The sequence below is a fragment of the Carassius auratus genome, chromosome 41, assembly GCF_003368295.1.
Source record: "Carassius auratus strain Wakin chromosome 41, ASM336829v1, whole genome shotgun sequence".
Lineage (NCBI taxonomy): Eukaryota > Metazoa > Chordata > Actinopteri > Cypriniformes > Cyprinidae > Carassius > Carassius auratus.
The window spans coordinates 20,031,386-20,054,650 of NC_039283.1; the positions used below are offsets into that span (position 1 = coordinate 20,031,386).

General features: G+C 39.0%; 2 protein-coding genes and 1 long non-coding RNA gene across 3 annotated transcripts in view; 1 reads left to right on the plus strand and 2 right to left on the minus strand.

Moving 5' to 3' along the window:
- Positions 1-15,635, minus strand: part of LOC113059211 (R-spondin-2-like) — a 50,631-nt gene extending 34,996 nt beyond the window's left edge. Inside the window, exon 1 of the mRNA XM_026227546.1 lies at positions 15,416-15,635. Coding sequence (XP_026083331.1) covers positions 15,416-15,518 — 103 coding nt within the window. The 5' untranslated portion in view covers positions 15,519-15,635. The remainder of the gene's footprint in view (positions 1-15,415) is intronic.
- On the plus strand, positions 15,036-15,684 carry LOC113059212 (uncharacterized). Its single transcript, XR_003278070.1, has 3 exons — positions 15,036-15,326; positions 15,436-15,565; positions 15,633-15,684. It is a non-coding gene; the product is annotated as an uncharacterized LOC113059212 (long non-coding RNA).
- A 2,808-nt stretch (positions 15,685-18,492) lies between these two features.
- The window catches only part of eif3ea (eukaryotic translation initiation factor 3, subunit E, a), a 41,285-nt gene continuing 36,512 nt past the window's right edge, over positions 18,493-23,265 (minus strand). Inside the window, exons 11-13 of the mRNA XM_026227547.1 lie at positions 20,789-20,891; positions 20,245-20,379; positions 18,493-18,716 (exon numbers count right to left, since the gene is read on the minus strand). Coding sequence (XP_026083332.1) covers positions 18,678-18,716; positions 20,245-20,379; positions 20,789-20,891 — 277 coding nt within the window. The 3' untranslated portion in view covers positions 18,493-18,677. The remainder of the gene's footprint in view (positions 18,717-20,244; positions 20,380-20,788; positions 20,892-23,265) is intronic.

Sequence of the window (23,265 nt, forward strand, 5' to 3'; positions counted from 1 at the left end):
GTATGTGGCTGTCATGTGATTAAGGAATGATTTGAACCCGAAGACTTGTCAGACAAGAGGTGAGTTAGTCACAGACTGAAGACCCAGGTAAAGAATTCATTAATCTTTTCTGTATCTTTATAGCATTTTATTTTTGAATTGTTTGTAGTGTGATCAACGTTTGCGTAAGTACTAGATGTGTTGGGGAAGTAACACGTAACTACATTTTGGTAAAATGAACGAAATGAATCGGAAAAAGATTCGTTCATTTTGCTGAACGCGACTCAAAAGTTCGAGTCGGTAAAATGATCAGAACTTCTCATCACTGGTGTCTTGACTTCCCACACTTGATAAAGTAAAAGTCCAAGTCCGCGACAAGCGGTTGTTTCTCTGACGACCGACGCTGCGGCTGCACTTCTTTGAATCGCGAACTTCAGTAGAGTCTATAAAATGATTGGCCATAAAATGAACCAATCACAAGACATCTTATAGGGGGGGCACCTGGGGTGGCCAATCGAATTTCTGGGGGGGCCGGTGCCCCCCCTGGCCACCACGTAGACCCGCCCCTGAAAGACATCACAACGACTCATTGCAGCCTGCCCAGAAGACAATTTCTCAAAATTGTCTAGAGTGTAACATTGTGTTGGGTAAAAAGAGCAAACTGTTCGGTCATACTGTCTCCACCATTTCTGTCGGCCAAGAATGAGGCAATAAGAGGGAACGCAAAAGCACCAGAACAAACATATTAGAGGTGAATGTCTTGATTTGTTTGGGGAGCAAAAGGAAGTGTTGATACATTTTTAAAGGTGTTATTTTGTTTTTAGCTGTCTTTTCATTTCTTTCCCTCATTCTCTCAATAGTTCAAAAGGTTTCTGGGCACTTACTTTCCTACTTCCATCTGTAATCAGCACATTCCTGTTGACATCGTCTCTCAGGAACATCAAATGACAAGTCATCCATCTGCTCGAAAATATTCATCTGCAGACATTCCAGCAATTAAAAGTAACTTAAAAAGAAATGAAAGATCTAGCCAACAATATTCTGCGCTAGTTTCACTGTGCCCAGTTTCTGTAGGGAGACTGTGGTTCATTCAGGTAAATGCTAAATTCTTGGTCCTTCATTCATGCGAATCACAAAACTCATAACACAACATATGGAGTGTGTTGCCTTCATTTTGCTTTGGCTGGCGTTGTTTTGAATTCTCATCAACAGTAATTACAGAGTGAGTGAAATCCAACAGAAAAAACATGGCGATGGCAAACCCCCACCTCAAACAAACACTCACAACACTGCCAACAACCTCCAGTGATCTCTCTTTCTCACACTCACAAATACCTATGACATCATGCAATGCCATCATCCCTGTGCCTACAATCTTAATGATATCATATGTCATATGATAATGATATGTCATGATTCAAAGCTGTAAAAAGTTAAGATACAAGTAACTCTAGAAGAGGAGGAGGAAACTGTGAAGAAGCATAGTATGTCGAACGCTGAGGCTAATTTACTGTTTACTGCTGAATAAGTGAGAGTTGTCTGAAAGACAAATCATTCTCTGCATCTCTCAACATAAGCCAAAATGCTACTAATATTAAATAAAGCACAAGCGGGATCGTTTGCAGTCTGATTCTTCTCTAATGTTGCACATAAAACAGTTTTACAGATGATTTACATGATATTTTCACAATGTACAGTAAATATTTTGAAGTATTATCTTTAAGTTAGAACTGTAATTTAAAGTTGAAAGCAATAACTGAAATTGTAAAACTAAGTGTAAGCTGTCGGACCACTCAAACAAAAAAGAGGAATGAATCACTTGCTTATAGTTTTTTTTTAACACATGCAATACATGGGATAGCATTTTCTTTTCTTTTTTTATGTTCTACACTTCAACCATTGTTATTTTAGTATTATTTATATATCATTATATTAATTATTGAAATTTTAAATTAACTTTATTTATTTTTTTAGTTTTCTTATAGTTTTCTGATAGAATATATATATATATATATATATATATATATATATATATATATATATATATATATATATATATATATATATATATATATATATTCAGTTTTATTGCAATTAATACAAAAAAATAAAATAAATAATAGTTTTAATTAACAATAAATTAACTGCTTTAAATCACCCTACAGAATCCACTACACTGATCTATCAAACCACAGAATTACATCTAGAATATTATGGTCATGCTGAATAAGGCATTAATACATGCTTTATAAGTACTAATACGCAGCCATACTAGTAATATGCATGATAATAAGCAACTAGTTAGTGAATAGTGTACCCTAATCTAAAGTGTTATCCAAAGTTCTACATTTTCTAAGTTGTTAATGAGTAACAAGCTTCATGTTACTGAGAATGAAGAGAAAATCAGTAACAGTCTTCATCGCCTGGCTCGTTTTTGAAATTCTGCCATTATTTACTCACCCTCGTGTCATTCCAACCCTTTCTAACTTTCTTTCTTCAGTGGAACACAAAAAGAGATGTTAGGCTGCATGACAGCCTCAGTCACTATTCACTATTCAATAATAATCTCCACTTGTGGAAGGAAGAATGTCATATGGCTTTAGAACAACATGAGGGTAAGTATTTTTGGGTGAACCATCCATTTAGAATCAGAAACTCTTGTCTCTTATAATGGAAAAGAAACTGGGAGTGTGCAATAAAACTTTCAGTTCATCCACTAAAAGTGAGCCAGCCCCCACATTGTTCCACATGGTTGAAGACAGTACATGGAAAACTGCATCAATCCGCCCGCATTTGTTGCATCTGACTTTATTTGTCATGGTCATGGGTATGGAAATCAGACTTTGCTGAAGATTAATACATCAGAGCCAGAATGGTGGTATATGGCAAGGGTGCGTTTTGCTCTACAGGCACAGTTCTCCTCCAATTTAGCAGAAAATATGCTGGACTTTACCTCTGACTACTTTGCAGCTGGAAATAGTCAGGATTTAGGCATCCATATCCCCCCACCCTCCACCCAACTCCAGTTTACTTTAACAGATTGTACTGTATGCATATGTTTACAATTTAGGGCAATCTCATTACTTATAATGATTCTGCACCATGTGTCTGAGCAAACACATTTGTTTCACTGCACTGGCTTATTAGCTTAGTGAGAGTGTTCTTGTGATACAGGCCCAGGAGACATGGCAAGCAGCGATAGATTTGTTGATTGGATCACCGTGATTGAATCGGTGGACTTGATATCCAAACATACCTTGTAAGCTCGGGCACCTGGTACTTGTGTTTGTTTTCAGTTGGCACAGGACAAAAAGACATTCAGACGACCTGAGGGCAAACCTGCTGACGTATATGCTAATACCCTGGCATGAGTTTTTAGTCCGCAGAGAGCTTGTAGGGCACAAACACGGACTGATAATTGTTGTCTTCATACTAATTCAAGTAGTAATTAATAGGAAATACAGTTAAGGTAGACAATAATTAAAAATCTGTCTCTAGATCTGAACTGATGAATTATTGATGAAACATTTGTAAACGTATTTACTTGATTAAAAGTCTTTAAAGTTTGGGGTTCGTAAAACATATGGTTTTTGGTTCTATGATGATACATGAGAAAAAGAGTTTAAAGAAATTGAATAAAAAAAAATATGATACAATTAAATAAAACATAGGATATAATAATAAGATAACATATTGAAAAAGTAGGTTATAAAACACACTATTTCCACATGAATTCTTCTCAGAGTGAGATGATCTGTTACGTTCTCAGTTCTGTAGAGAAGAGGGGAGAAAGATATAAAGTAAACAAAAAAAAAGTATTTTGGTATTATTTTTTTGTATAAAAAAAGGTAAATACACTAAACTTTACACTAAAATGGTCTATTAAGACTTCATTAAACAAAACAAATCTTGAATAAGAACTGAATTTGCGTTATTTAATTATTATATTCATATTTCTTAAAATAATTTAACTTGCATTAAACTGTGTTTAAACTTTAAAACAGCAGTGTAAAGAAAGTGGTAGAGAAGCGAAGACAGGAGGGCGGTGGTGGAAAGGGTGGGAAGTGGAACAGCTAAAATTAGCACACCTGTTGGTAATTTATCACACATAAACCTCACACCTAATTTTCACACCTGTGGCACAATGGGGTCTGAATCCCGCAATTCAGTCACACATGCTGTTCCACACACACGGTAAGAAGTTAGCAGTGGGTTCCCTGCATGGAGAAAGACCATCATGGCCAAAGATCAGAGAGACAGGGATTTTTTCACACCATTGAGCATTAGTGGACCTAACAAGACCCTCTTTTTCTAAATTTCCTTTAGCATTTGATAAAAGAAAGTGTACAGGAAAGCCAAACAAGGTTTAGAAGAACATGAGGGTAAATGACAGAAATTAAATTTTTGGGTGAACTATGCCTTTAAGATCGAAGGTATTGCCCATGATGCATTTTGCCACTGCTGACAATGGAAGCAGAACTACAGAAAAAATAGGGCCTTTTGCACCGCTTTAGTTCCAGAACTAAATGTATAGTACTAAAGTACTGTGACGATTTTGCATGAATATTTCCCAGTACCATTTAAAGGGGTTGCATTCACACCGATGTGATGTAAGCCGGTCGACAACGATTTCGTTTGTGCGCGATGTTTAACAACATAAACAAAGAAGAACAACATTAACAGCAGGAGGATGGAGGACGCTGTGATCGGAGCTGTTTTTGTTGTGTCTCGAGATTGAACAGAAGGAACGGAAAGGATGATTAAGAATCTCTAACGACAACTGGCAGTGCCACATTTGCTACAAGTGCCTGCACTTCAAGCGTCTGTATATTTGTCGCTGTTCATCATGCTTGCAAAATAAGTTGTCACAATGTTTACAGTATGTTACATGGCATACTGTAAAAAAAAAAAAAAGCCCAAAAGTGGGTAGTTCCACAATCAGTTCTGGTACTATGAAAAGCTTCCTGCAGTGTGAAAGGCCCTAATCCTCACCTAGGCAGTGGTTCTCAAATAAGGGGCGAGGGGCCATTAGGGGGCCTTAGAAAACTTCCAAGGGGACAAAACAACTACAAGAACCAGGATTCCCACGGTTCCCCAAACCTGGACAAGGAGATTCATGTGTCGCTATGAGGTTGCTACTCACCAGTCTAAATGAGATTCATGTAGATATGCCTCAGTTCTGTTTTTTATTTTATTTTATTTTTTTTATCATCAATCGGCAAAAAATATAGTTGAATCGCTTAGAAAAGTAGTAGCACACCTCTTTCTTAAGCCACACAGAATTACATGATATAGTTAAGGAGTTGTTCAAATCTTCAGTATGAGCATTAGTAACTGTGATGCTCGCCTTAACAAACACCTCTTAGAACTATGAAAGCACATAAAACTCACCCACACATACATATACTAACAAAATCCCGCAGACATCCCTCTAAAACATAACTGTTTGCTTTCACACCTGACTCTGTGCTATGCTGGGGAAAATTACAAGGTATGACCTCATTAACCCTTTAACGAGACCTCTTCTCCACTCTCATACCAGGCCAGATCAGAAGTGATCCGTAGGGTCAAATGTGGAGAGTACAATGGGTATGGTAGGCAGAAACATGCAGAGGAACCTCATATGGTCCCAACCACTGAGTGGGGACTTCAAAGCCTGATGCCCAAGACTGAGATTTCTACCCCATAAATAGCTTCAGAAGACCTTCTACAAACTTATATTGAGTTAATTAAGTAAAAATTCAACAGGATACCACGCAACACCCATGCCATCGACTTCAAAAACGCCGTGCTTACGATCAGCATAAGCTTTAAAATAACAAAAAAAGGTTCTACGGTTGCGGTTTCCTGCACACATGGGTGGCACAAATGTATAAAATCTGCGTGTATTGTTACAAATTTGTCAAATCCCTGTGAAAACCTGGCAAGCGAGGACATGCCAGACCACTTCCAGATACAAATGAACACTGTGGCAGGGTTTTATTTAAATGGCCGCTCGTCTCATCTGCTCCCCAGGGCAGAGCATACACTAAAGAGCTCAGTGATAATCACTCAACTTCAACCTCTTCTTGCTCTTACCAAAACAGACCTGTCTGGCAGCCAGATACATATCAGATACGGCCCCTGTGTGGCCCCGTACTCCCATAAACACATTTGCCACATCATGCAACTTTCCTCTTTTGCCTTTGAGACTTGTGTTAATCTCGACAATGAAATCCCTGCTAAAAAAAATGTTTGCTGACAAAATTATAGTGCATCATTGTAAAAGTTTAATCAGTTATACAACTTATATTATTTAACTGCTTTAATGAATGAACACATCCTATACAAAGTATATTATTTAACATTAAAAAACTGTACTTTTAGTCAGAAAGGAGACAGTAAATTTATCAAATGTATGCTACTTTCACTTGTGAAAAAACTTTTATAATGTTACAAAATTTCCTGTTTCAAATAGACTGTTCATTTCTACTTTTTACACGTACACTATTTTTTTCAAAACGAAAATAAAAATCCTACAATAAATATGGATCATGGTTTTCATGAATACATTAAGCAGCATAATGGTTTTCAACACTGATAATAATCAGCATATTGAAATGATTTTTGAATAATCATGTGATGCTGAAGACCGGAGTTATGGCTGCTGAAAATTCAGCTTTTTCATCACAGGCAGACATTATATTTTAAAAATACTCAAATAGAAAACATTTGTTTTAAATTGTAATAATATTTCAAAATATTACTGTTTTCACTGCATTTTTGTTCAGATAACGTTAGCCCTTGTAAGCAGATACTCTAAGAGACTTAAAATAATAATGAACCCAAACTTTTTAATGGCAATCAATATTTTCACATAAAATTAAGCAAATACACAAATGAACTATACATGCTTGTTAGAATATATAATTAATTTGCATAAAGTTCTTTGTTTGTAAAGAAATCCTAAACAGTAAAATTAAATGAATGAATAAGTTATGCAAATCATGACGACACCATGGCTTTTATGCATGTTAATTCATTACAGTAACAAAGTATTAGTATCTATTACTACTTTGTCACCACCAAAGCCATTATTATCACATGAACATGACAACTACATGTGACCTCTGCCTGCAGATACCTTCAATGTACCGTCCCTCTCCGTGACAGCTGTTTACACAAGAGAAGACGGTGTGCTTCTGAGGTCTGGCTCTGGTTCAGATAAAATAATACAAAGCTGAAGTCAGCCAAGATGTAATACAAGTGGATAACTGAGAGGGTGAAAAAAGGAGGAATTTGTGAAATGTACAGGGATATTTTCTCTTTCCACTCCTCCCAAACCTTTCTTTAACATTCTCCCCCGCCACTGCCTTGACTCCTTCTAAATATCTCAGTCAGCAGTTAAAGACAAATGGAAATAAAGGGACAAAAATAGAAATATACTGAAGTCGCACAATACATAAACTCACCACAACTGAAGTCCTCCGTGTCCTGAAACTGAAGAGTCTGAAGAATGCTTTTTAAGGCCACATGCACATTAAAATCATAACTCGAGCTTGTGAATTCCCCCAAATTATGCGCAACAGATTACAAAGCACAAAAAGAGGCTTTTCTCCTCAGTTGTTTCCTATTTAATTGGCACAATGCCATACTATATAATATGCATGCACACACACAAGTGTCAACAAAGACAACACACAAACAGACTACAATAACTGCTGCAGTATACTAGACTGAAACTTCCTGTTATCACACAGCTCATTGGGAAACTTGATTCTAAATGGTCATTCTGCAATCAAATATTTTTTTTTTATAATGACTACATAACTGTAAAACTTGTAATATACATTACTAATATAATGTATATTACTAATATACATCACTGTCTCTCTTTTATATAATAGTAAAATGTTATTTTTCTCTTTGGAGAACAAATACCCCAGTCTGTTAGAGGGAACTTATAAACCATGTTAGTGACGGCATGATAGTAATGAAGTTAATTGAGCATTTTATACTCCTAGCCATAACAAATTCTCAAGATTGACACGAAATCGCCCATTAATTTTCCATTTCCCATTGCAAAAAGCACACAGCTTATTATATAATAGAGAACAGAATGTTTTGAAGTCCTCTTTGTTTAGTTCTGTTGCATTAAGCTGGCATCTCGTAAGACTCATGACTCCGAACAGATACGTTGATTACAGATACATGTTGGCTACTGCTCACAAACCACTGACATTCACTTTTTCATCAACAGCTAGTGACCTTTGAGGACCTTTTTCACATCTGAGTCCCATGTTGAATCCTCACAGAAACAAAGGGAGAGAGGGAGACAAAGAAAGAATGAGCTTAGCGCCAGGGCACTGTAATGACTACCATGCCTGGCCTTGATTAAAACCACACCAGGGCTTCTGGGTTCCACAGGCAGGCAGGCAGGGTGTCTCTACCTCCTTTCCAAGTTCTTAGAAAGCCCAGACGTCCTCGACCCAGACCCACAATGAAGACGGGTACAATGACAGGGCAAAGGGGATGAGACCCAAGCTCAATCCACGGACAAATTACAAGCGAGTGGTGTAGCTTTATTGCCCCTGACCGGCTCACTTCCGCACAATACTGAAAGCAAGGCGTGTGGATGGCTGGTTTGATGTGGTGTGGATGGGTAATTAGAAGTCCTATCAAGCCCATCTGTCGGGTGTTAGAGGGACAGGGAGGGGGAAACGACAGCCCATTGCTCCCCCTTGTTGTTGTTTCAGCGATTTGTGTAGGCTTGGATGTAAATATCCATCAGAGCCAGAGACAGACCTCAAATGCTTGCATATGTATGTGTGTTTCTGTCCGAGGAAGCCTCTAGAGCTCAGGTTACAACAAGGACTCGCCGATCGATTCGGTCTAGGAGGCCTGCAGACACGGACGACATTCTCGCAAAGGATGAACATAAATGGGGTACAGAATGAAACCTGGCAAGGCCTGGGAACACAGAGAGCCTTCTCAAGGCAGGTCGATTTCTCCAAACCTTCCAAAGCACTTTGAACCACCAATTAAATTCTTCAAAATGTCCAGCACACTCAACTGACACCCCATTACCCTGTCTGGGGTGTGGGGGGGGGGTAGTTGGGGGCTACTATCTACATAGGCAGTCACCTTCTGGAACAGCATTCTAACTGAAACATAACCTCCAAATGGAAAGTAATTCGGAACACTCTACAAAAGTCAGGTATTCGTTATAATAATAATAAGAAAATTCAACACAAGACAAGGGATTAGGCCAAGTAGACAATCTTTCCTATTTTATCAGTTAATTTGAATGTAATATTTTTAGAGATGTTCCAAAACCCTTTTTCTCTTCCCGATACCGATTCCGATACCTGGGCTCAGGGTATCGGCCGATACAGAGTACTGATCCGATACCTCGGTGTGTATTTGTATATACAGCTGTATATACTACTAGCCCTGTGTAAATTGCTAGAATTATTTTATGGCGTGCTTCAGACGTATCCCTTAATAAACATGAACAAATACATGGTGAACTACTGTATTTATTACAGTGTTTTTTTTATCTGACATGCGAAAAATAACTTAAAATGCAGCCAAAAATTTAACACCGCAAACTAAAAAAGGTATTTTAGTTTTACAATATAACTCTATAAAAAACTGCAACAAATAATTCTAGGAATTTAAAAAATTTACAACAGAACAAGTAAAAAACAAGCAACCGTCTGGGCATAATTATTATTATTAATAGAGACGTATTATTATTACTACAAAGAGACATAGCTAAATCTACTGTAGTTTACAACAGTGGCTTAATATATTGTCAATTTATTCACGTTAAACCGAACAGTTTTCTCAAATGAAACAGTAAATTCTCATGAAGTGACAGTTTATGCGTTTGTGTCCTCATATAGTGACACACGGCAGAGACTACAAAACATTGAGCTGCCGCGCATCTGCGCTGTCACCCACAGAGATGTAGAATTTGCAGGAGTAATATTTAAATAGTATTTTGAAGTTTAATATTCAAAGACACTAGTATATATATTCGGCAACAGTCTGGAGCCCTGCGCTTGGACTAACACGGAAGCAACTGAATGACCTTAAATCGTATGGCTTATTAATTTAAAGCATATACTATGCAATCAGACAAAAAAAAAAAAAACACACAAAAAAACCCACTTATATTTACGCAAGCACCACATTGTGCAGATCTTAAAAATAACGATTCCAAAAACAATTCAGTTTTTTTTTTTTTTCTCAGTATAAAGAACATCATTGGTCTTAAGAACCTTTTTCCACCATAAAGAACCTTTAGTGCAATGAAAAGGTTCCCTGGATGTTAAAAGTTCTTCATGGAACCATAAATGCCAATATAAATGTTTTTAAAAGTATACTTTATTTTTAAGAGCGTACAGGATAGCTGAATAGGGAAACTGAGTAAAAAAAAAAAAGAAATAGGGACAACTCGAATAGTTGTTCCGTCTGAACACCAGAAAATTTAATCCATCTCAGGTGATGGTGCTCTCATTAAACCATCTCTAACTGATCTCCTCAAATATGCCATCCATCCCTCCCTCAGTTTAAACTCTTTGTCTAAGGATATTCTCTCTCACGCACACTGAGTTCTCAGAGATTCACCAAGGCGGTCACTTCACAGATTGACATCAGGCTGCAATGCGACAGGAGAGGGACACAGTGAGCACAACCACCAACCCCGTCTAACCTGCCGGAATAAAAGAGTCACTCCTGGCCAGGAGAAAGAACGGCTGGGTGAGAAAGCTGGATGTATGTCAATTCCATAGAAGATCACTTCCATTATGGATTAGAATGAAAAGACATGTCACATTTTCCGAAAGAAGAGTGGTGGAATGTTATTATTATGATTATTATTATTTTAATAAAGAGACTCTGGAGCAGTCACCCATCCTGTCACACACTTCAAGTCATTAAATGGCACGAACATAGAAAGAGCCAACAGTAACACTTACACCCATAAACCTGGGACTTTTGGTAAACTTGCACAAAGTGTACAGTCTAGCTCTAAACAGTTCTTTTTGTCCTGATTCTTTTTATATGTCTTCCCGAACAAATTTTATTGACCTGATCACTGCATAACAAAGAGGTCTTTTACATCTTAGTCTGCTCTTTCGGTTTCAAAAACAGGCCAGATTTTCTGAAATATATTCTCTAAATACACAGATCATTGAGCTGTACACACTGGTAGTGTCATGCAGCACAGACATAGTTTATCCAAAAAATTACAATTCTGTCATACATGAAAGCCCATTTTGATTAAAAAAAAGTCATTGTGACGTTTTATCCTACAGAAAAAGTCAGAATAAGAGAAAGATATTGTTCAAAATATCTCCCTTTGTGCTCCACAGAAGAAAGAACTGCATAGAGTTTTAGATTTTCCCAACTGAGAGCCACATAAACTTGCATTTCAAACTTCTTTATTAAACATTTATCAATCCAAAACTACTTCTGAGGCTTAATGGGACAGATCACCGTTTGCTGCCCGCAGATTAAGATATAACTGTTCGATAGTGTTAAAATACAGGTGCTTCCCCCTAATCCCTTGAGGGAGCTGAGGAGCTCAGTGATGGAGCTAAGCCTTTCCTCTCCTCCACTTTCCCATGGATTACCAGGACTGTGTTCCTCAGGAAACAGACTTCTATTAGTTCCATTACTGTGAGCTTAATCGGACCGTTCATCAGAGCTAGTCACTTCTTAACCTCCCCTGGTGCAGAATTTCACTTAAAGTGCAAGTAAATGGCTTATGCAATGAGTAAGGCCAAATTCTATGTTCTTACAAAGAAAAAAAAAAGGATTTTCTTTTTAATGTTTTTAAAGCAGTAGCACTGAGGCTAAAGCATTAAGACCCCTTCAGGCTTGTCAAACCATCAAGTACTGTGTGTGAATTTGCTCTCTGGTCTGTGCTGGCATACGCGAGCCCACAGTTTTTATGTAGTCAGCAGGTGGCATCATTAGCCAGAGAATAAAAATGAAAAGTGTTACCCCAGGGCCAAGCAATGATATCATAGCAAACTCGCTGGCATCCGTAAAGCAATGAATGTGGGGTCAGAGGTGCAAATTTTATATTTCTTGCTATTGGTTTTGTTATATTCATTTGAGGAAGTCTATGTGAATAAAAACAGCGGAAATCTAACCAATTAGTAATAAAAACAAAAGAAAAGGTAATGTACTCCTGCTCAGCTTTAAGGGGGGGGGTGAAATGTTATTTCATGCATACTGAGTTTTTTACACTGTTAAAGAGTTGGATTCCCATGCTAAACATGGACAAAGTTTCAAAAATTAATTTGTACGTTTGTCACAAGTTTTGGAAAGTTTTTTTTCGAGTATGGCTCTGTGTGACGTTAGATGGAGCGGAATTTCCTTATATGGGTCCTGAGGGCACTTCTGCCGGAAGAGCGCGCGCTCCCGTATAGCAGAGCACTGAGAGCACAGACATTCACTGATCAGAGCGAGAGCGTCGCGAAATGTCACAAAAGGAGTGTGTTTTTGGTTGCCAGGGCAAGACAACCCTGCACAGATTACCAAAAGAGAAACAGCATTAAGGGACCAGTGGATGGAGTATTTTTACAGAGTATCAACGGAGTTGTGCAAGTGTTTGTATTTGTTCCCCTGCATTTCGAAGATGCTTGTTTTACAAACAAGGCCCAGTTTGACGCCGGATTTGCGTATCGTTTATTTCTTAAGGATGATGCAATCCCAACGAAAAAGGATCACGATCGTGTGTTGGAACCACAGGCGGTGAGTAAAACTGCTTCAAATATCTCTGTGTTGTTAGCTTAGCTATCGGCGTGTAAGCACATCAAGTAAACTACATGCGATGTTGTCATCAAACTGCACTTTCCACATGTACAAAAAAAAAAAAAAGATGACAAAGTGGAACTTAGTCTTTTTCCAAAACCGCTAAGCAAGTATATACAGTTTTAGTAAATACCACATAGAGACGTTGTAGCTGATGCTGTTCTTGTTAAATTTCAGCCTCTGGATCTGTGTCACAGCTTCCAAACGCTCTCAACGCAAAAGCCTACTCGCGCTCGTGATTCTTTAGCTCCGCCCACACGTCACGCCTCCAGTCGGTCGTGTTTTTCCGGGAAAAATCGGTACAGACTATCTTTCTCTTTAGTTGAATATAATAAAACTAAAGACTTTTTGGAGTTATGAAGGATGCAGTACTACTCTATAGGTACTCAAGATTAACAGGATATTGAGTGAAAACGAGCATTTCACCCCCCCTTTAATGAAGAATCTGATGAGAATAAATACAGTTGTGGGGCGGTTAAGACAAAGTCTTGTACGACAGCTCAAGAAGATTGACCATGCTTCTGGGGTGTTGTGGGATTGTAGATTGCACACGAGAATGGCAGAAAAGACTGTCTCAAGTGTGCTGAGGGCAGGAAAACTCAATTGAACAGCGATACAACCCTCAGTAAGCATGATAAATATAGAAATGAAGAAAATCCAAAGCTTGGCAGCATTTCAAAACGTCACTCTGTGCAACAAGCCCGTACGCACGCACATTTCTGTCCACTTGATCAAACTCAAGCCAGTTGAGTTCACTGCACCTCCAAGGCATGTTTTACAAATGCGTCACCATTTATACGTACATACACTATAAAGAATCCTGCTCACCTCCAGATGCACTTATGCCACCATATTCCCTGTTAAACTCCTCCAATCCCCCTGAAAATGCTTAACTAGTCCACCTCTGCAAACAAGTTTGATCCTATTAAGAAAATTATATTACGTAGTATCTGAAATCTCTAATCTTGTAGAAAAACAGTGGGGCTGAAAACTCATGAGTGCCAGTTGCCAACAAGTCTCTGGCTGGCTGATTATTTGGAGATGGGAGCAGAGGTTTCCCCTGGTATGCCATGCATGTGATGCGATTAAATCAATGAATGCCTCCCAATTTACATATCTGCAGAATTAAGTGCGCATATGACAGCAAGTGTCTTTATTTGGGTTCAACTTCAATTAGGAGACGGTTGTTCAGCCACATACAGTGAATGACTGATGTTCAAGGCTTTTGAGGCATTGGGGAGGGATGGATAAGTTTGAAATGTTTGACTTTCAGACCCCTGTGTCCATATGCATTGGCTAAGCAAGGCAGCCCTCATATTAACTGATGGGTTAAATCCCTGCGGCTCTTAAGAGTGGATTGTTACACTTGCACTGGTTGTTCAAAGCTTAATCAATTAAAAGTGGCTTAGGGCAAAAGGAGGGTCATTGCATTTGAAAAGGGGAAGGGGAAGCTGTATTCATCAAATGGCCAACAGACAGTGCCGCACCGTGAGAATCTGATCAACAGTCAGAAGCCTACTTCGAGAATGAATTTTCCAGATTCATTAAGATTATTCATACTGTACATACTGTAGCTCTCCAAAACAAGACATGCAAATGACAATAACCAACCTATACTAATCATAATGAGATTTGCCATTATAAAATCAAGGCTTTAGTGAAGTGAAGTGACGTGACATACAGCCAAGTATGGTGACCCATAATCAGAATTCGTGCTCTGCATTTAACCCATCCAAAGTGCGTGCACACACACACACACCTGAACACACACCCGGGAGCAGCGGGTAGCAATTTATGCTGCGGTGCCCGTGGAGCAGTTCGGGGTTTAGTGCCTTGCTCAACAGCACCTAAGTCGTGGTATTGCCCGCCCGAGACTCGAACCCACAACCCTAGGGTTAGGAGCCAAACTTTAAAATGAAATTCTTAACGGATGATGGCACGCGCATTTTGTGACAGGAACAGATTCTGAAACACAATTCTAATGCAAACTTCTCTTCTTAAAGATACAACAACCCCTGATATTTTAAATTCAAGTAAACTTCCTAAAATCACCAGGTATAGGGAAAAAGCGCACTATTGGATTACTTCAGCATGCCAAAAATAAATAAAAACAACAAAACCTGGATGAGTAACAAGTCTTATTAAAACAAGTCATTTTTTATGTTAACAAAAAGTTGACTTATTTTAAACATTTGGCAACATACGTGTGGAAGTATACAACTTCGAGAAGTCACGGTGCCCCGAGGAAGACTAGTAATCGAAACGGTGTACGTTCAGACGTGAATTATTCATGAACATCTCTGGACCCTTGAGCATGACAGCGAACCTCATCCTACCAAAATTACTGTGGTAACGAAAGTTTTCGCCAAACTATTACAGTTACAACTAGATAGTTTTAACTATGAGAACTTGCCACTGCAGCCATCAAAAAAATCAAATCACAGAAAGATTCTGAAAGCGTGGCCACGGTTTCCATGGTAATTTTTGTGAGGAGAAGTAGCGTAACACCAGGTGGGACAGTCCGTCACACAGGGACCGTAAGTCTCTCTGTGTAGAAGCGTCGGCTAAATGACTAATTCGAGAATTTGTAAAGCATCTATCAAAGCCACATGCACAGTTCCCTCACCTCTTTTGTTTCTTCTCCAGCGGTGAGACTGCTGCGTCTGACAGTGGCTGTAGTCCACACAGTTCAACACGATCAGCGCGAATGAGAACAGACGAAACTGCATCTGGGCGGCTGTAAGATTGTCCCGACTCACGGTAGAAAGCGTCAAAGGTAACGTTACTCGCCGCGAGCCTGCAAGGTCCGTATATGAGGTTTCGATATGTATATTTTTCCACAGAGGAGCGGGGAGTTGAGGAGTCCGGACTCAGTTGTGTTACACATTAGCGAGGTAATGTAGAGAAAACATCATTTTCCACCACCGGTTAATGTCATTTTCGAAAGCGAAACGCACTTTTTATAAAAAAAAAAAAAAAAGAGAGAAAAAGCTTTTAACTCTAGGTTTTTGAGTAAAAAATACACCTTGACGGATCAACGAGCGAACTAATTCATTCAACTTCGGTTGAACTGAACAAGCGAATCTCCAAAAGCGCACGGGATGCGATGGATGCCCTTCAAAGTAGATGCAGTGAGCGTAAGAAATATACCTGCTTAAGTCCAGTCCAAAAGAGATAAACTTTGCCTATACATCAAGTTCCTTCCGACTGCCAAATTAAACTCGGAAGATCCAGCATCCCTCTCGCAGGAAAAGTTTAGTCCCTTCGTCCCGTAGTCAGAGCGAGAAAACACATGGATGCAATAGTCTGCAAAAGCTCTAGAATAAAGCCTTGGGGTGCATGAGGATGTGTGTGTAACTGTGGCATGTGCTGCAGAGCTCGGCTGGTGATGGAGTATCACTCTACTGGTGCTGATGCTATATAGGCGCTGCTGTCACGTGGAGACTCCAAGATCTTGTGGGGCTTTTCGGAGCACTTTAAGAAGCCCCTCGGCCAGAGAGAGGGCTGTTGTTTCCCCCCTCCTTGTTTAAGTTCTAGAAGATGACAAATGGAATTTCTCCCACTGTATCTATATACCACATATGAGCTTCCCCAGGGTCCTAGTGCATTGGCTTGAAATATGGATTGATCGTATATTCACCTGGTTTAATCAACAGGGATAAAAATCAGAGAAAGGAATTCAGAAAACTCAAAATAATTAATACATACAGTGGGAGAAGGAAAAATAAGGGTTCTCTAATGATCTCTGAGGGTATTATAATGTAAAAGTTTCTGTTTATTTATATTATGAAATCATAAAATCTAAAGACTGCAATTTATTTTTGTACATTAGCTTTAATACATCTTAATATCCCTTTTCAGGTCAAACATAACAGCTTCCTCTTAAGATAATATTATTTTAAGTTTTAAAACCATTTAAAATGTTAAGGAAGCTACTATGCCAAAATAGACATTGCTTTGAAATGTAATAAATGTTTTACCCAGCTTGACCACTAGGTGTGGCACTTAATCTTTTATTTACATATACATTTTTTGACTTCTATCTTAAAATGTCTTTTTCTTCCTGTTATATTTTGGCTCAAATTATCTAGAAATCTTCCAGGTGAGGTCAAAGTGTGAAGGTACTGATACACTGATTTATAACAAACAGGTGTAATGCACACATATACACGAGAGAAAAGTCCAGCCATCCTTAAAAACGTTTGATAAAGTCTGCACGAACCCCCGTTACCCTCCCCAGAATGAAAAGAAGAACAAAAAAGCAATTGTAATTTCTAAGTGATGACACTCTCTCCTCCAGAGCCCTTTGATGTTCAGATCAAAGTGAAATTCTCCCAAAGTCAATGTTAACTATATGGCGGCTATTTGTCTCTATCAGTGAAACACAATGGAGGTTCATTTCTCAGCAAAAAGTGTTATTAAAGATATATTTATTCACCTACCATCATTACGCTAGAGTTGTATCAGGTTGCTTGTAGCTGAAGACTGTCTTAGTTAAGTTACTGCAGAAACATTTAAGTGCATACTATATGTAGAACCTAGATATAAAACTGAAGCACCTGAAGTGATCTCAACTCAACTCAAAGCTTATGCATTGGAAAAGACTCTGTAATGATCTCATATTGCATGCTCTAAATATAGGCCTGCTCTTGTAAAAATACATTTGCAATTTGGAAAACAGGATTCAAGAATAATCCAGACAAAAATTTATTAGGGAACAAACGTTGTATATTTTAAATATGTGGCCTGTTTTTGAACAAATGCCTTAACCTTTTCATGTAGGAGAAAAGTAATGAACAATGCGAAAAAGGGAAAAATTATGTAGCCCTTTTAACCAAAACCTACGTTGACCTTTTGGTTTGGGTGTTTGTTTATTTACTTTAAGTGAAGTGACAGACATTGTGGTGGAAAAGCTTCTAAGCCACACGTCTGCTGTTGGTCTGGATGTCTTACTAAAACAACATCTGAGACAGCACTCCTAAGGTGAATGTGATAATTAAGGGCTAGGAGGGTTTTATTTTCGTAATGTGTCATGGCACAGGACCGGTAAACCAATCACTTTAGCCCACCCCCCTCCTTCCTCCCCACCCGCTCGCACGCTCGCTGGGAAAGTAAGGGTGACGTCAGTTGTTTTAGATGTCTGGCTGGGAGCCCGAGCGCTGTGGCAGCTATAAGCCCCCTCTTCACTCGTCCAGAGAGACAGGGCCCATAAACATGTCAGCTGATAGAGAGGCCAAAGCAGACATTAAGACACGCTTCGAATCCTAGCCTGCAGCATCTGCGAGCGATGGATGGAAATAGAAAACGCATGGAGCGGCAGCAGACAGTAGGTGTCACATGCAGAAGAAGGGATGAGATGGGAAAGGTGGAGAGGCATTATGTTGATTGTCTAACGCATCTGACGTGCCCGTCTGCAAACAAAGTAGGACGAGCGAAATTGAAAATGACAACGAAGGTTGGGACGATCCCCTATCCGTGCTCTCTTTGCCGCAGCGGAGTGGGCCGCTAAATAACAGTGCTGTAAATGCTACAGACTAAACACTCATTTATCATTACAGCGCATACATGTGCAATGACACAAACCCCCCCGTCCCACTCAGTGACTCAGAGCACATTAAATCTTCATCTATTACACGAAAGATCACAACCACTTAACCCTCAACCACCATTCGTAATGTCCAAGAATAAAATACAAGCATGAGGTGAAGACGGTTTTGTAATTTTTTTATTTTTTATTTTATTTAATACCAGATGCATTGAACCCAAGCGTAAAATTAAGGCCTCTGTCTCGCTTCTTTCGGGGACACAAGAGGGAGAACAGGATGTTCGGCCGCAGTATGGGAATTCTGGAAGGTTAGATGGAAGTGTACGGTCCCACAAATGTCCACTCAATAAAAACCAGTATCCTGAGCCGCCCAGTTTGGAGTCTAAATAGAGAGGAAGAGAGAGCCAAAAAAAATTTTTTTCCAACACAAACGCAGGTGAGTTCATATATGAATGAACATGCTATAGTGCTGCAGTGATTATGTATTTTTGTTGGCCAATCTGGAAGTTAGTATTACTATGGAAGCCCATTTCTCCCATGTAATAAGTTTTATAAAAATAAGAAGTTAAAAATGTTATTTCTTTGCAATTCTGGTTTACTTTCTCACAGTTCTGTTTACATCTTGGAATTGTTTTCTCTCACAAAAAAGAAAAAATTTTCTTTTTCTTCACAATAGTGAGTTTATACATCACAGTTTTGACTTTTCTTAGAATTGCAGGCTTTAAATTCACAGTTGCAAGTTAACATCCTACAATTCTGAATTTATATACATTAAAACTTTCAGAATTGTGAGATAAAAAGTGGCAGAAACAAGCTTCCATCAATCACCATGGCTCCCTCGACAAAAACCCAATTGGATTTTTCATTGGCTTTTGGATAATAGCAGAAAATAAACTCTGTAAACAACTAAGGTTTATAAGTCTTATTATGAGAATCTTCACAAACTATGCCTTTGCGTTTGCTATTACACCAAGGTCGCATGCTTCCATCAACATTTTCAGTCTTAAAACACACACACACACACACACACACACACACATATATATATATATATATATTTTTTTTTTTTTCATGGAAGTTTGAGTTAGAACAGTTTACAAGAGTGTGATTATATACAAAAAGAGGCTGTGAAAGTGGGCTAGTCAGTAGATGAGTTTTCAAGATTACGTTATACTCTCCCTGACAACCTCTGTAGTCCCGTTTAGCTACAAAAGCTTAAAAAATAAATAAATAACCTCCTGTATTAATTATATTGTATATGATATAGTATAAAACACGAAAATATTGAGTTCATGTTGGCACCATTCGGTTGGATTTTCCCTGAGAAAATGTTCAATTAAATTGCGTCTGGCCAAACACATCAAAACACAAGTGTGTTATATGGTCTTTGCCACTGTCGTGTTTGTGTGAGTGAGTCAGTTAAATGGTGTGCTTTGAGGGACTGAGATATTTAAAGGCCGTTATTTTGAAACAATCTATTTCAAACGAAGTGAGGGCACGTTTGTCGTGGGCCAATCAGTGTGCAAGGCCAAGATCAAACGACCGACTGGACCCCAAGCAAAACATCTGTGGTGACTCCTAAATGCAGGGAACTCCATGGAGTGTGTGTGTGTGCGATGGTGTGCATGCATTATTTACTCTGCAGCACTGAGTCATGGGGACTCAGACCCTCTTCTTTATGGCTATGCTGTGCTACCTTGTCATTAGGCCTTTGAAGAAAAACAGCATGATGAAAGCACTCAGTCTTAAACTTGCTCTTACTGGTTTACGCCGTGTAAAGACAGTTCTGGGCTGATTGCCACTCAACATTCTTCTACACATAGATTTGTGTGTGTAAACTACAGGGCTCAAGATGAACAGAGATGAGATCAGATAAAAGAAGTGAAGGAGAGATGCTCTGCTGCTTTGACCTCGTTTCTGTTTGCGTGGCTCTGCTTCTTCTCTATGTTCATGGCCAACATTTGGCTGCGGAACGAAAGGCTCTTGGTTTTCTCGATCACCTGCTGATATGGTGATACGGCATTGTTGCCCATCACCACGTGACCCTGCCAAAGGAAAGAGGAGAGGTAAAAAATATTAGAGCTAAACTCTGAGAGCACCAATCGTTTTCTGCTGTCACAGATACATTTTCTCAACCTCCTCACAAACACACAGGAGCTAATTCTAGGTCATTCCAGAATGCATTGTCATTTCTGAGATCAGAAGTCCCGTTACTTGGTCAAGGTGTTATGACCCAGTCTCTCTCTCTCTCTCTCTCTATATATATATCTTAAATATTAATCTTTGCTATGACTAAGAAGTAAAGGTGCGTGTTTGTCCCCATATTAAGAATGACCCTCCTTCAGGACTAATGACAGACTAATTAAAGTACACTCACGCAGCATCTATCAAATGTTTGTATCTGACGAGGGAGGCCGAGAAACAAGAGTGAAATAAAATATGAGAGAGTCTCACCAGTTTGGAGTCGATTTTGGCGTCCAGCCTGGCATTACGAATGAGGTTGACAATCCATCTTTCTGCCTCCTCGGGAGTCATATTCAGCTTATCGGCCAGCATACTGCGGGGCAACACAATCCATTAGGACAAAATTTGCAGAAAAATTAGGAGAACATTATATACACTGATGGCGTTACGTGAAAATTGTGAGGTATATTACAAGCTTGCGGAGTATGAGTGTGTGCACACAGGTTTAAAGTGCTGATCAAAAGTGCTGGATGATAATGGGTTTACTGTCATAGCTCAGCATTTAGACGTCTGCTCAAGAGTGACAAATGCCTTGCATTATGTAATCAAGTCTGCAAACAAGTCTGTAATCAATTGCACTATAAAACCCATAAAAACGGAGTACAATTACATCATTGTGCTTCTGTGAGTATGAGGTCAAGGTAGCAAAACTATCTTTGCAGACAGAAGTAAAATGACAATTCTTGTGCTTGCATGACTTTCACTGACCATCCACCTGACATTTTGGAGGAACTTTACATATTGAAGTTAGGTTTCTCCTTCGCAAATGTGTCATTGAGGAAGGAAGGTGGCAGCTGAGGCTCTAGTGTTCTTTGATCCAAAATCCTACTACTGCAGCTGGCTTTCTTTTTGGCTAAGCTCATTTTATGCTAACCAGAAAGAGCAGGCTTGTCCCATTCTGTTCTTTAACTAAAGCTTACACACCAGGTCTCCAAAAACAATGACTCTGGTTTCACAGTGAAAGGTTAACTCAATCAACCCACCGTGGCAATAGCATGGGTTTAGAGACAGGCAGAGATGACAGCTTATATCATTTCACTCCCAGTGAAACTCTCCGAAAATTATGCGCGTCAGGCTAGATTGGTCATAAAGCTCATTATTTAAGAGCTAACCGCCAACGAATGTGCCGGTTGTCACATCACGGGTTCCAAGCTGGTGATGGTTAACACATGTCCAACATCAAGCGGTGACATTCGCTACGGAAAAAAGGAATGCCTGACGACTCCAGGGGTTAAAGCAAGGACATGAAATCCAAGCTCTTTGGCAGCCCCAAAGCACTACGCAAAGCATGCAGCATGATGATGAACAATTACAGCCAAAAGGGAACAGGAAACCAATTAGCACACTGGGAAGTTTAGATAGCTGTACATCCATTACAGGCCCGCAGACCTAGAGGACTAGACCATGTCTGAAATGAAGCAGACTTGTCAGCTTTTACTAAAAAAAAAAATCAATGGAAATGCCAAAGAGTTCATCATCAGCCAACTTACTGGTTTTTGGAGTCAATCACATAATAATTAAACAGCTTAAACAAACATAGTGCCGATTTACTCTAAAGATGCACGAAATATTATTTTTACTGATTTAATTAAGTGGTGACACGTGTCAGTCAAGCTAGAGTCAGAGATCAACTCAAAACAAATAAGATCGTGTTTCCTCTTGACCCTCTGGACAAGCTTAGACAGAGACCAGAGACCAAGGTCAAACAGAAATTCGTCTTTAAAATGAGAAAGGGGGGAAAAGGTAGTACTTACACGTGCTTGCCACTACTATGAAAGTCTAAACTGAAACCAAAAATACACAAACACTGAAAGAAGTAATTATGGAAAAGAAAGAGGTTGGGTGAACGATCCACTCAAGCATAAGTGCCTGACAGGGCAGATTAAGCCAAGCAGTTTGACTACTCTCACTGCAGTCTCATTTTACATGGACTTGAACCTGGTCCTCTGGGTTTGGGGGGTGGAAGGTAAGGATCATTTTCACCTTACATGTACCAGCTCCTCGCAGTTGATTTATCCAATTCCAATTCCAGGCCGGTGGGACTGGGGCAACCGGTCTCACTCCAGGAGCCGTAGACTGTTAAAAGGGCAGCTGTGAATTGATATAGTGCTGACCTGTACTGCAGTAGTTTTCACCATAGTCGACTTAAAACAAATGCATTGTTAAACATTTCCATATGAACGCACGAAAGTCGTTGAAAGTCAATGGAAGTGATCCCTGCTTTATAGCTTGGGGTAAAACGGATTCCCTTATCCCACTAAACATTCTCTTCTCTGTAATAAGATATTTTTTGTAGTTTTAATGTGCTTATCCCTCTAAGGGATGTAACCTGAATTATGAATTCATTAGTATATGTATTATTTAAATCATTTAAAGCAGCAGATGACATAACTGTACACAAGCTTGTAATAAAAAATCGTTTTTGGTGTAGATGCTAATACAGTTATCTTTCATTATAATTCTTAGTTCAAATCGGCATTAAGGAAATCAAAAACAAACAAACATGCAGACGAAATACAACAACTGCTAAATTAATTACTGTGGACTGTAAAAGATCACAATGATTTACAGATGACAAGATTGGAGACATTATCCAACTAAAATCAAACATTTCTCATCAAGTCTCTGCTCAAATCAGGGCCACTGCATGCCAAATTAAAGACACAAAAATGCAAATACCATCGTAA